The sequence below is a fragment of the Quercus lobata genome, chromosome 1, assembly GCF_001633185.2.
Source record: "Quercus lobata isolate SW786 chromosome 1, ValleyOak3.0 Primary Assembly, whole genome shotgun sequence".
Lineage (NCBI taxonomy): Eukaryota > Viridiplantae > Streptophyta > Magnoliopsida > Fagales > Fagaceae > Quercus > Quercus lobata.
The window spans coordinates 7833081-7847543 of NC_044904.1; the positions used below are offsets into that span (position 1 = coordinate 7833081).

The 14463-nt window shown below is 35.8% G+C and overlaps 2 protein-coding genes across 2 annotated transcripts; both read left to right on the top strand.

The window, feature by feature from the left end:
* Positions 1-7392: 7392 nt before the first annotated feature.
* Positions 7393-9364, top strand: LOC115974972 (expansin-A10-like). Its single transcript, XM_031095614.1, has 4 exons — positions 7393-7472; positions 7556-7688; positions 7789-8101; positions 8478-9364. Exons 2-4 carry the CDS (start codon positions 7559-7561, stop codon positions 8779-8781), a joined length of 747 nt encoding a protein of 248 aa, XP_030951474.1. The 5' UTR covers positions 7393-7472; positions 7556-7558; the 3' UTR covers positions 8782-9364.
* Positions 9365-11191: 1827 nt separating this feature from the next.
* On the top strand, positions 11192-12351 carry LOC115976938 (sulfate transporter 2.2-like). Its single transcript, XM_031098512.1, has 3 exons — positions 11192-11644; positions 11784-11849; positions 12204-12351. Exons 1-3 carry the CDS (start codon positions 11522-11524, stop codon positions 12333-12335), a joined length of 321 nt encoding a protein of 106 aa, XP_030954372.1. The 5' UTR covers positions 11192-11521; the 3' UTR covers positions 12336-12351.
* The last annotated feature ends 2112 nt before the right edge of the window (positions 12352-14463 follow it).

Here is a 14463-nt window from a genome sequence, read left to right on the forward strand (position 1 = left end):
ACGAATACCTCGGATCTCAGCAGTTTGTTAAGGGTTGGTACATTCACCAGACTTAGCCTTGGAGCGACGTGGTTTTTGTCTGTAAAAAATTCATCTTAGAAATAAATGATGGTTAGGACAACAAAACTATCATCCGAGAAGACGGAATATCAAGGAAACTAAACTACGGGACCTAATCCTAATGCACCCCACCTAGATCCCCTGCCTGAGTTGGGCAGTGAAGACCATCATGCCACTCCTCAAAGACCAGGAGGTAATCGTCCTTCATACCCTTGTTTGACTTGGGAAGGAACGATATCAGTCTGATGATGTCGGACCGGGACTTTAGGTAATACCCCACACCAGGGAGCTTATGGCACTTGTATAGGTGGACCAAATTAAGCCACATGAGCCCCAAGCCTATCTGCTCGTTGAGAGCGTCTACGCAACCCAAGACCCTAAAGAGGTTGAAGGCGCACTGGTGGGGAGTTAGCCTGTGATTAATGAGGTAGTCCCTAGTTACCCTACCTATGGGCAGCGTCATTCCTCCCTCCAAAAAGACAATCATCGGAATGATGACCTCACCTACTTCTCTATCAATAAAAATTCAGTTTGGGGCACAATATTGCAGGGCTACTCCCTGCGAAATATGGTACTTGGTCCTGAAACCTTCCATAGCGGCCGGGGAGTCTACTAAGTACTTGAACCTACCCATCTAAGCAAACACAAGGGACACTAAAAAGTCTTTCGAAAGAAAAGCGAGCCGAGGAGGCTGGCTGAGGAGAAAACAGTCTGAGGAAGAAGTGAAAACTTACGAAAAACGAATAAGCGACACCGTAGAGAGTTCTAGAGAAGTTAAGAGTTCTTGAAAATTTGAAAGCTTTTGCAAAATAAGGAGAGAGAAGTCCTTCAGACGCCTTTTATAGGGGGAGAGATTAAATGGGAGTTATCCCACTCGAACTTCGAAGAAAAAGGTCCACCGTTAGATATGCGCCTCACCGTCAGATCTGGGGAACATGGCGCCACCTGGAGCAATCAATGGTGCCTCACGAACTTCGAAATGACAGCAGCAATTATAAGGCGCGTTAAACCGTACTCCCACACATGTAAATCAAGGGCCAGTTGACTTCATCTCTTGGGAATCAAAATCCCACTTTTCTCCTCAGATGAGAGGGAAAAAATCGAAATTTTGAGGGGCTATTGTAAGGATAAAGGCCCAGAATGACATGTTAGGCCTTGGGCCTTTGTCCGAGACAGCTGAATTGTCCGAGGAGAAACAAGTAGTTATCAGGATTCCCCACTAAAAGACCTATAAATGAGGGACGAACGGAAGGTGATCCAAGGAGAAGCTCCTCCTCGAATATGATGAAGACAACTCAAGCACGTATTCCAGCAACTAAGGTAACCCTCCAAGAAGCTCTAGAGATAGAAACGTGTCTCATGAACGTGCAAGAAGGAAGAAAACTCAAAAATATCTAAGAGAAAGCTGCTACCACCGCATTAAATGCACTACAGCTACTTTTCTGACCGCATTTATGTAGAGAAGACCTCTAAACAGTGCTACCTTGGCGAACGCAACTCACAGAAAGCCAAAGAGGGTATCTGATGAGACAAGTACTCAAGTAAGGACTTAGATGATCAACAAGTATAGGATCAAGATGGTCTAAAGAGGGCTATATAATGTGAAAGACCCTCCATGGGAGGGAGAGGAGAAAAACTGTAAACAAATCTCTAATAGAGCTTTAAGGGTAAAATATTTAAGAATCAGCATCCTCGAACCAATCCGAGAACATTATTCCTTAACAAACTTCTGTTATCTTTCTCTTTTTAGCATTAAAACCTGTTTTTCTGTTATCTGGTTCACGTAAGCCCAGTTTTCCAACCCATTCTCTACAAATTTATTGTTTTGGGCTTAAGTCCATATACCCGTTGAGCTAAGAGTCTAAATCAGGTCTTTACAGTATATATATAAATAATAAAAAATAATAAAATTTGTATCTTACATGTTATAATTACGTCAAGTGAATGCCCTCTTTATTTTTCTTTAATTTTTTCATTTTTTATTTCATTATATGGTGCACTATAATTTAGTATGATTTGATTTCACCATATGGTACATATTCTCCAATTAACACTATTTACCAAATGTTTCTACAACTTTTTTAATAAAAATCATTGCTTATACTTTAATTTTAGGTATTACATGTCTTTTTTTATATGAAATTATACATGTCGTATTTACATTACATAATACATGCTTATAAAAAGTATTACTTGCTATACAACATGCTTCCATCATCTAAGTAAATTAATATTATTAACATAATTTTCTTTAAGTGAAATATTGTTACAAAAGGTTTTAAAATAAAATTATAATATTACTCCAATAAACTCTATTACCAAAAGTTTTAAATAATGGGAAATAAGTTTTAGCCAAGGAGGTGGCTTAATGGTACTTAAAAAACTTGTATGACTTATTACATCTGTAAGTTCAAGAGTTGTGAGTTCAAATAGTAATCATTATTGTGCGGGTGGTCTTATGCCATAAAAGGTTTAAGTAGGCCAGTAGTGACCACACCTGCGACCTATGGAACCCACATAATGCGCAAGAAATGATGCATGTAGCTTCCATGAGATATTGGGAGAGTTTTGATTTTTTTTTTTTTTTTTTTTTTTTGAAAAATGATTTTTGGAAAGAGAAAGAACAAGAGTAAAAACTGCTTTTCTTTCTTTTAGATTTTTCTCCTCCCCCAAAAGATAATCTTTCTATGTGTCTGGGGCTCTTGCCAGATAGCTAATTGGGGTTGGTGGTTTGTAAGTGTTATTCCTCATCAAAGCTGGGACCTTACCCATCCCAAAAAAAATAAAAAACCGGGACCTTAAGTTGGTACAAATTAATTAACTGGGATGTCTAGGCTACACTGTCAGAGTATCAGGTCATATGACTCTGGTCTGTATCTCCGTTGCACTAATTGTGTCACCAATCCTCTCCTTTTGCATGTAAATGATAATTAATCATTATTGGAGATGACCTTATTGGTATTTAGGAGCTCAAACAGTTTCTTAATTAATTAGCAATTCGAAGTGAAAGAGCTTAGCTCTCTCTCAAATACAATTTATTGGTCTTGAGATCTCTTCACTATTTGATGAGTATTACATGACACATTGTCGACTGGTTGGGAGCATCGTCCATCTTAGCATCCGTTTGAATTGTGCTGAAATTTAGTTTCAGCGCGTTTGCGTCCAATACAGTGGGTCCCATGCACTGTTCACGAGACCCACAAGTTGTCTAATTTAGCAAATTTTTCTTCAAATATGGGTCCCACATTACTATTCACACATTTAAAAATTATTTTGTTATAGTATTTTCAGTTTTCAATTTTCCGCAATAAACGGTATCCAAACAGACCCTTACTGTTATATATTCGACCTGAGAACTTATATGTTGTCTATCATGGCTTACACTAGACTTAAATTATATACCATTGTACCACTGAGCGAGCGTTTGCTTGAAGAGTTTTGCAGGTTTTGTGTTTTTTTTTTTTTTGTTTGTCCCACGGCATTGTTCATGGACCAGTCAACTTGTGAAAAACGCGTGAACAGTGTTTTGTTTTTTAAAAATTATTTGATACAGTGTTTTCAGTAATAAGTTTTCAGTTTTTAGCAAAATAAGCGGTATCCAAACAGGCCTGATTACCACTTTTTTTGCTTGTTAATTCTATTATCTTTCTGGGCAAGATGAAATAGATTATTATGGCTTGATCTACCACAAAGGCAGGGCATCGTGCCCTAGTAGACATCGCTTTTAAGGTCTTTTGGTTAGATGGTTACAAAAGAATACGAGTGTTACTCTTCTTTTTTTTCTCTCTTATATACTGTGACAGCAAAAGCGCTTTTCAAAGTACAGCAAGTTTAATGTCTTTCATGAACAAAATAAACACGTTGAGATTGATTGTCACTTTGTCTATGATCATCATCTCCTTTAGGGCTCTTTACAGATTCATTTTATCATCAACTCTCATGATCATCTTGCTGACCTCTTCATGAAATCATTCTACATGACATTTTTGCGATCTTGTATCCAAACTTAAGCTGTTTTCTCTCAATCCATCTTGAATTTGAGGGGACAGTTAGAACATTCAAGTCCAAGCTCATATTGTACAATCTATAGTACTATTCCATTATTTCTGTGTGTTTTTTAATTACTACAGAATTATTGTACCATATATATCATTGTCTTGTTAGTCTTAGGTTAATTGATTAATTCATAACCTGTATGTAGGTCCCTCATGTACTGTTCATATGTGATTCATTAAAATATTCATGATTTCAACAAATAGCAACAACAACAACAACTGGAAGAAAAAAAAAATAGTAAAGAAATTTATTGAGTGGATAGTGTAAGATGAGCCTGCATGTGGTCCTATTTATGTGATTAGCATAATTTAGCATGCCTGGTAGTAAAATGCGCCGTAAAACGATGAGCTCCATCACCACAGAAGTGTGATAGCTTTCACACCTAATGCAGACTTGTATAATAACATGTACTCCTACTTCATAATAAAAAAAGTACATAAAGGAAAGTTGCTTATCTGCCACTACTATAACATTGCGTAGAAGACTGGAAGTAATATTTTAGCCTTTAGAGTTGCAATAAAATTTCAACACTCTGCATTGACAACTAAACATATATGACTACCTAATCACCACATAGGTCCAATGCCTGACAGGACCTTTTTTTGGTTTTTGTCACTTTTTCACATGCTCAGCTTTAATTAACTCCTCCCCTAACTGAAAACTATATAGAAGCCCATGATGCAGGTAGCTGCAGTGCAATGGGGTAAGCTTAATTTTCCTTACCCGCTTGCCGACCAATAAAGTTATAAGGAAAAAGGTGAACATTTTAGGAGCTTCTACAGATAATAGGCATGCTCATTCATGCTCCTGGTTTTGTTAACCTGTAAAGCATACACTAAAATACTGCAACAGCATGAAACTAATGAGGATTATCAGATGGGTACAGCTAAGATTGCTTAATAAAGAGAAGGAAAAGTTTGTCTTAATTAAATAAAAGGGAGTGAAAGATGAGAAAAAAAATTAAAGAGAAGATTTGTCATCATAATAATTTGAGCTGGATGGTTTGCCACATGCTAACCACTTTGATCCCACCCATACGATCCTAAATTTGAGGCAGTCAAGTTTCCTGCTGTTTTATTATAACTTTAAAATAGGATTCTTTTCTCAGTGTTGGTATCAAAAGTCAGGGATGGCCAATGTATTATTTACAACTACCAAAAAAACTAGGGGTGATATAAAGTCAAAGTGAAGCACTCCCCCATAACCCCATGTGCCTAGTTAGGGCATCAAATTCATACTAAAATATACATAGAAAGATAAAGAACTATTTGATACTATTCCTCTGAAAAATTAAATAATATGAAAAACAAATTATGGTGCTTGAGAGAATTGGTTAATTGATACATTCGAATTAGGTAGCTAGTCAAAGAGAGGAAGTACAGATACTTCATTTCTGTTTAGTTGGAGAGAGAAAGTAGAAAGGTAGAACATATTTTAGTCTCCCTCATTTGTGTTTAGTTGAGGGTGAAAAAGTGAAGAAATGGAAAAAATGAGTTGGTATAAATGTAATCATATGCCATTGTTAAAAAATGATGTCTAATTAAAACAAAAACATGACAAACAACAACAACAAAAAAAAGAGAAAAAAAAGAGAGAGACAATCACCCAAATTTATTAAAAAAGAAAAATCATGCCCAGAAAAGAAAAAGTTAAAAAAAAATCACATCTAGTTAAACCAAAAAAAAAAAAAAAAAGAGAAGAAAATAAGAAGAGCAAAACAAAAGAAAGAACCCACAACCTGAATCATGCCCAAAAAAGCAAAAAATAATAATAAAATATAATAAAATAAAATAAACTCACAAACCTGTATCATGCCCAGGAAAGCAAAAAAAATAAAAAGAAAAGCAACCAACAATGAGTAGTTCAATTATTGACGGCAACTATTCATTTCTCCTCTATTTTCTCCCTACATTAAGGAGATAGAATTTTGGCCTAAGCTCACCAATTTTCATTCTCCCCTTCTCTCCAATCAAACATACATATAAAATCAGTTTTCTTTTCACTTATCTTTTTCCTATTTTCTATCATCCCTATTTTATCCCAACCAACGGCCTTAGGGTGCTAGACCAGTGTTTTATCTATATCGTTCCTATGTCATACCAATGTTGTACTAGTCGTTTCATATTATAATTTTTCAAAAATTAATCGTTTATAAGTAAAGGAAAATTAAAAGGAATAAATGGTATTCCAACTTCTTCCCCTTGAAAGGAATCGAAGAATAACAGACCAAAAAGACTTCCCTAGTCACCGAACTATGTGTTGTCCTCTTCAGATGTTTTTCAATATGGACCATTTAAAGAAAAGTGTATGCTCGCATCTATTTTTATGACCTTCAGTTGTTCATGATCAGGTTACCTAGCTATTAAATTAAGTTTAAAATAAGTAGTAGGGGACAATTAACTTTATCAGCTAGTATACGCAAGCTCTTGCAAAAGCCAAAAGGACCTAGCTAGTGAAAATACTACTATTCAATAATGCACTTTCCTGCTTGCTGCATAAATATTGTAGAAGGTGAAGCAATGGAGTTTGGAATTTTACAGTGAAAAGAATAAATTCAGTCTACTTTAGATTAACATACAACATTACGTACCGATATGATTCTCCCTATATATATATACCTTAAGATTATAGGTCATCCAACAGTCTATATTTTTACATGAGCCAGTGGAACTCTATTCTCAATGTTAACGAAAACATAAAGTTTTTGTATTTCACTCTATGTTCCACCAATAATAATATATTATGTGTCTTTGTTTATTTTCTTTTTCAATTTTAGTTACTTTATAAGGGATAAAAATATATAAAAAATAAATAAATAAATAAAACGTTGTCAATTTTTTTTCTTTTTTTTATAAAAAAGATGGGTGAGCGGGGATGACCATTGTGACAGACCCATGGACGTGACCATTGGGATTTGAACATGAGAACTCAAGCAACGTTGGACTCTTGAATACTGGAACATAGAATTTTTATTAAAACATAACAATATATGCATTCCCAAGGATTCTTGGTTTTCAAAAATGATGGTCAAAAGTCCACTTAGTCCGCAAAAATAGGCCAGGAGCAATTTGAAATTTATTACAAAGTGGATTCTTTTCTTATACTATAATTCTGTGATTGGTTATTTTAACTGTTTCAGTTTCAGTTGGTTGTTAAGATACTACTCCCTCCCATCTTTCTAATGTCAAAATTTTTGGACATATTCTCATATTTTTATCTTCCACTTGCACTGTAAACGCATCTATATAAACAAGTCCATTCTCCATTCCTTGTACCATTGTCAATATACTCTCTCCCTAGCTAGTTAGTTTCCTCTCTCTTGTCCCCAGCTTGCTGCATTTACTTCTTTGACCACTGTAAGGCCCTGTCTCCTCTATTAATTGTTGAAATCTCAAACGGGTTCTCTCATTTAATTTATTTCTTTTCTTTCTTTGAACAGGAAATGGATTTCCTTAAATATACCATAGTAGCCCTTCTCATGATCATGCTGAAGACTGTGGAGGGCGATGGAACTGGGTGGACAAGTGCACATGCTACTTTCTATGGAGGTGGTGATGCTTCTGGGACAATGGGTAAGTACTTGATATTATGAGAAAAGCAAGAAAATGAAAGTTGTTAGATGTTGTATAGTGAGAGATCTTCAATGGTCTTAAATAATTTTGGGTAGTGCAGGTGGGGCTTGTGGCTATGAGAATCTTTACAGCCAGGGGTATGGGACAAACACAGCTGCATTGAGTACTGCTCTTTTCAACAGTGGGTTGAGCTGTGGAGCCTGTTTTGAGATCAAGTGCATGAATGACAATAATTGGTGTTTACCAGGCTCCATTATCGTCACTGCAACTAACTTCTGTCCACCAAACTCTGCTCAAGCTAATGATGCTGGAGGCTGGTGTAATCCTCCCCAGCAGCACTTCGATCTTGCTCAGCCTGTTTTCCAACACATTGCTCAGTACAAAGCAGGAATTGTCCCAGTTCAGTACAGAAGGTAAGCATACCATCTTTGCAATGGAAACCATTTACAGTTACTCCAAAATACATATATTTTCTCACAATTTTTTTTCATAACTGTTGCGTTGAGAAATAGTGGTAAGGACAATATTTTTCACAATTGTTGACATGATTTGTTCACATATACATTAATCACATCAAGTCATGTTAATAGTTATGAAATATGTTGTCTTATGAAAAAGATGGTTATATATTCCAACGAAGTTATCTCTAATTTAAAAAAAAAAAATTCTTTTAAGGTGTTGTTGACTTTATGTAAGGAGAAACAAAGAAAGGGACACCAATGTATCCATTTATGTGTTTTATTATATTCTAACTTGTATTGATTTCCTTTATTGTGATTTTTTATATAGGGTTGCTTGCAAAAAGAGTGGTGGGATCAGGTTCACAGTCAATGGACACTCATACTTCAATCTTGTGCTCATAACCAATGTTGGTGGAGCTGGTGATGTTACTGCTGTGTCTATTAAAGGCTCTAACACCGGTTGGCAGGCCATGTCCCGGAACTGGGGTCAGAACTGGCAGAGTAACTCATATCTCAATGGTCAAGCCCTCTCTATCAAGGTCACAACTAGTGATGGACGTACTGTGGTATCCATCGATGTGGCTCCTCCCAACTGGTCTTTTGGCCAAACCTACGCTGGAAGCCAGTTCTGATTCAGCCAACTCAACCACTGCTAATCAAAAACACACCTCCAAATTAAGCCTATTACCTCTAACTTTAGTGTGACTTTCTTCTCTACTCTTTTCTTTTCTAATTATACTACTATATAAGGTATATATGGTATTCTAGTATCAAGGGGGGCTTTTTTTGAAATAGCCCTCCTTGGTCTTTGTCCAAGTTACTATGATTTTGGCCTTTTGTAGCAGTGAAAATGCATGGCACTAGCTCTCTACTAAAGGCCCTTTGTCTACAGAGGGTATCTACACACTGTACTAGTGTAGAATGCCTCTAGTAAGTTTATATAGTTTTTTTATTTTTCTTTTTTTAACTTAATGTGTTAATTGTAATGTGTGACTATTGGGGCATCATTTTGGCTGAGGTGAACTTGGCTTGTCACCCGCCCAAAGATTTGCTTTTGTTTGTTATCTGATGACTTGAGGTGAGACAATGAGATTGTTTGTTGTTGGGATGCTGCAAAGCTAACTTTTTTCTGCTAATGCATTGAGTGAGCGATTGAAAGCTTGTAAACAGCTTGTCAGCTGAAATATGTCCTTTATTATATATATAGAAAATAAGTATTTGGAGTGTTTTAATGGAAACAGAATGTGTTTTTCTTGTATTTTTATGGATGAAAATATATTTCTTTCATGTACAACAAGTTCACTGCAATTTGCATCTGCAATAATTTGCAACTTAATTACAGGCTAAAAAATGAAGGCATACAATGCTTAATCTAAGGAGAACTTGCATTAATATTTGGAAAAGAAGAAGTTTGCCAAGTGCATGTAACAAGTTAATTTGGTAGTTGGATATAAATTACAAGAAGTTAGATTTGTGAAACCAATGTCTTGGTAATGTGACTTTGAACAATCAAACTTTCACGCTGTTCTTGAAGACAATGCAAGTATTAATGACAGCACAGCACTCTCCGCACTTGGAGATCCCACCTAGTGCCTTAGCTCCACGCTCCTGACCGCAAATTCACGTGCCACCCTTATTACAAGTGCCTCAAGTTTAGGGTTTCTGAATTTTCTATAATAATATTCTTGGGAGCCTCAATGAGCTCCCTCCCTATATAATATTCCCCTAGATGATGCCATCTACTCTTTTATCTTATGCCTTTGCTGCGTTCTTATCTTTTTGTATTTAGAAATTTAGTAATAATAGTAATATAAGACATAACTTATGTAATTGGAACAACAATAAGTCAAAAAACATGTCAATAATTGAAAACATTGTGACTTTAAACTTATTGTTAGAAATTATAGCACTGTGAGCCTCACAAGTAACATGTGAACTCTTTAATATTAGATAGATCACTACAAAACGCGGGGGCCTTGGGCCGCGTTTTTTAAGCCGTGGCTATAAAAAACGCGGTCCAAGATAGACTGAAGCCGCGTTTCATAAAAACGGGGCCATAGACGGGTTCTTAGGCCGCGTTTTTTAAGCGGGGCCATAGACGGGTGCTTAGGCCACGTTTTTTTGAGAAAAAAACGCGGCCTAAGGACCTCCGTATTTTATTTTTTGGCAAACTTTTTTTTTTTTTTTCTTTTCCTTAACTGTGGCCGCATTTTAAAAACGCGGCCCAAGATAGACTGAAGCCGCGTTTTATGAAAACGGGGCCATAGACGGGTCCTTAGGCCGCGTTTTTTAAGCAGGGCCATAGAAGGGTTCTTAGGCCGCGTTTTTTTGAGCAAAAAACGCGGCCTAAGGACCTCCGTATTTTATTTTTTGGTAAACTTTTTTTTTTTTTCCTTAACTGTGGCCGCATTTTAAAAACACGGCCCAAGATAGACTGAAGCCACGTTTTATGAAAACGGGGCCATAGACGAATTCTTAGGCCGCATTTTTTAAGCGGGGCCATAGACGGGTTCTTAGGCCGCGTTTTTTTGAGCAAAAAACGCGGCCTAAGGACTTCCGTATTTTATTTTTTGGCAAAGTTTTTTTTTTTTTTTTTTTTCTTTTCCTTAACTGGGGCCGCGTTTTTTAAACGGGGCCTCAGATTTTGCCTATAGCCGCAGATATAGAATCTAATTAGGATAACTTATGCATAATAAGTTACTTTACCTGTCTGTTTGCATGAAACATTACAAGGTGAGGAAAGTTTTATAAATCACTGAAATAAGACTGGAGGCTGCACATAGGCAATATTTGTCTCGACTTGGAAAGAAGCTTGGGGAATTTGTCTTTTCTAGTGTACTGCAATATTTCTTTTCCTCCTCAACAGTGGTGAATTTGGCCTTTATTTCATTGCTAATCTATTGGCTTTTTTTAATATAAATTTTTTGCTCTGTGCTGCCCTTTTCCCCAGAATTTTGCTACAATAAACTTTTGCATATCTCTACAAGTGCAAATCTTCTAAAATTGATTTTTTTTTTTTTTTTTATATGGTGTGAGTCTTTATGTAAATATACAATATCTAGTTCTGCTGCTATTCCTGATTGAGTTCTTGTTGAGTTCAGTATTAGCTTTATATAAAATTGAAATTGAAATTATTGCTTATTTACAACTGGGGTGCACTTTATATCTAACTAATAAATTAATTTGCATATCTAGTCCTGTAATAGTTTTTTTTTTTTTTTAAAGAAAGGCTCACCATTGTATTTTGCCTTTTGTTTCATTGCTTTTGCCATAAATGATTCAAAAATTACATGACCAACTAGTACTTATCTTATTTTCTTTCAAATATACAGGCTAGGATTTCTTGTAGATTTCCTATCCCATGCGGCTATTATGGGGTTTGTGGCTGGAGCAGCCATAGTAATTGGTCTTCAACAACTGAAGGGGCTTCTTGGGATTAGTCACTTCACAAACAAGACTAATATAATATCTGTTGTGGAAGTAGTTCATCATCATGTATGTTCTTTTTCTATCTTTTCCTTTATTTTTTGTCGAGGTTTTTGAAAAGCATATAAGCACAAAGAGTGAGAGAAATATGATAGAATCTATTCTCATTTGAACAATTCATTTATTCTCTTTGTTTCATTAATGACAGTGGAGTCCTCTTAATTTTATACTTGGGTGCTCATTCCTAAGTTTCATCCTAATTACAATATATGTGGTGAGTGCCATATCATTCACTTCTTCCACAAACAAGATACGTGGCAAGTTTTCCATAGTAGTGCTAGCTGTTAGCAAAAACTGCCAGTAGATGGCTCACAATTCGCACAATGTATAAAAAACTTAATCAGAAACATAGGCTTCTTTCTGTAGAATATATGTGTTGGCAGCAATTGAAGGAAAATCCCCTAATGGAAGATTTCTATGAAATCTTATCATAACCAAAACTTGATGCATATGTATTTGATATATTTTTTTCTTGAGCTCTTTTCTGGCTACATCAACAATTCTAGCCATTCATGTTGCTTGATTCATTCAACATTTGATAAACTTCAATGCCTTTAATGCTTTCTAGGTGGTGCTTGGAGGTGGTCAAGATGCATCAGCTGTTACGACAACTGATCATCATGCTAGTAAATTTGATGGAGAGAGAGGATTTTTGCATTTTAGTCTGAAACTTTGTTGGTACATAGTGATTGCTGATTGAAACTTTCATTTCACTTCCATAATTTCATTCACACTCTTGAGAATGCTTTATAATATTATATTGTTTCCTTAATGAATTGGATGAATTTAATTGGCGGATGCTTCATAATGGTAGTGATTTTGTGAGTATATGATATAGTTAGGAAGAATGTTATGAGTAGATGCCTTATATATTTTGTGGGGGTTTCATGGTAGCTACATATCTGCCTACATAATAATTTGTCTGCATAATGATCTGCTTACATAAGGACTATTTGGAATACACAAGGTGTGTAACCAATTGGCCTAGGGGAAAAAAAAAAAAAAGGGGGGGCTATAGCTGCGTTTTAAACGTGGCTATAGCTTTCACCTTAGGCCACGTTTTAAACGCGGCTAAAAGATGTCTCAGAGACAGTCCCCAAGGGAGCAATGGCCGCACTTTTTAAACGCGGCCTAAGGATATGGTCTTAGGCCGCGTTTTAAACGTGGCCTAAGGTTAAGCCTTGGGCCGCATTTAAAACGCGGCCCAAGACCACAACCTTAGGCCGCGTTTAAAACGCGGCCTAAGACCAGACCCTTAGGCCGCGTTTTAAACGGGGCTATAGGACCTGGTCTTGGGCCGCGGTTGAAAAGTGCGGCCATAGGGCCGTTAGTCCTATAGTCACAGGTTTTAGGCCACATTAGAAAGCGCGGCCTTAAAAAACGTGGCTATAGGCTATAGCCACGTTTTTTTGACATATAGCCGCGTTTTAAAAACGTGGCCATAGAACCTTTTTTTTGTAGTGGATGGAACTTCAATCTATATATAATATTTTAAAGTTGAAGAGTGGTATTTCGAACACCCTACATCAACGGTCATATCACCATTTTTTTTTATTGATTTGTTCCTTTAATTTTTTGATAATATTAAATATATTAACTGATTGATTTACACATTCATCTTAAACATTTTTTTTCTAATAATATCGTGGACGATTTTAATTTTACATGTACATTATTTTACATGTTCATTTACTTTAATTTAGAAAAAAACTCTTTATTCAATTCATTGCCTCTCTCTTTCACAATGGTATATGGCCACGACAACTAGATAGCATAATAAAATATAGGCTATAAATGGTTACTTGGGCTATATGGGGTGCTCGAAATATGCTGATATATGAATCCACACAACTCCATTTTACTCTCTCTTTCACAACGGTATATGGCCACGACAACTAGATAGGATAATGAAATATAGGCTATAAATGGTTACTTGGGCTATATGGGGTGCTCGAAATATGCTGATATATGAATCCACACAACTCCATTTTACTATAATTGACTGGGCCATGAAGCTGTTGACATCCTATTAGCAAAATAATTTTGCATGCAAGGCGAAGCTTTAATTGGGAAATATTGTAGTGCTTTCAATGCTTTGTAATGACTACTAAAAAATATGAAAAATTACATTCCAGATTTAAAAATAATAATAAATAAATAATTTATTGTAACGCTTTATTTTCAATCCTTTTTACAATACACTACACAAATAAATTTCTATCACTTTCTTCAAAAAAAATAGCATGTACACGTGTAAATTTGCCTTACCTAAATTAACGTCTAGGATGGTTAGTGATAAGTGCCTTTAAATTTGGCCCATTAAGTCCATTTTGGTCCATTCGGTTTACTTTAATAATTTCGGTCTTTTTGTGCAATTCGGTCCATGTCAGTCTATTCAGTCTACCTTGGTCCTTTCGGTCCACTTCGGTCCATTCCAACTATTCGGTCCATTCAGTTCACTCCGGTCATTTTGGTCCATTCAGTCCATTTCGGTCCATTCGGTCCATTTCTGTCCTTTTAGTCCACTTCGGTCCTTTCGGTCCAATTCAGCCCTTTTGGTCCACTCAGTCTAATTGGTCCACTTCGATCCAAAATGACAAAAAGTAATATAATTATTTTTAATTGTTTAATTTAATTATTTGTGGTATTATTTATTATCTTTGTTTATGTTCCCCCTACATGATATTATTATTTTAATTTTTGAGTGAATTATACAATTTTAGAGTTTTGATATGATATCATTTGAATTTAAAGTCCAATTAGGGTTTTTTTTTTTTTTTTTTTTATAGGGATAAGAAATTTGAAGATTATGGTATTAAATTTAGTAT

What these genes read in the sequence shown, in the direction of transcription:
- LOC115974972 (XM_031095614.1), top strand. Translation starts at nt 7,559, where the DNA reads ATGGATTTCCTTAAATATACCATAGTAGCCCTTCTCATGATCATGCTG. An exon ending in TGATGCTTCTGGGACAATGG is followed by an intron (nt 7,689 to 7,788) that starts GTAAGTACTTGA and finishes TGGGTAGTGCAG; the next exon opens with GTGGGGCTTGTGGCTATGAG. An exon ending in GTCCCAGTTCAGTACAGAAG is followed by an intron (nt 8,102 to 8,477) that starts GTAAGCATACCA and finishes TTTTTTATATAG; the next exon opens with GGTTGCTTGCAAAAAGAGTG.
- LOC115976938 (XM_031098512.1), top strand. Translation starts at nt 11,522, where the DNA reads ATGGGGTTTGTGGCTGGAGCAGCCATAGTAATTGGTCTTCAACAACTG. An exon ending in TGGAAGTAGTTCATCATCAT is followed by an intron (nt 11,645 to 11,783) that starts GTATGTTCTTTT and finishes CATTAATGACAG; the next exon opens with TGGAGTCCTCTTAATTTTAT. An exon ending in TCCTAATTACAATATATGTG is followed by an intron (nt 11,850 to 12,203) that starts GTGAGTGCCATA and finishes AATGCTTTCTAG; the next exon opens with GTGGTGCTTGGAGGTGGTCA.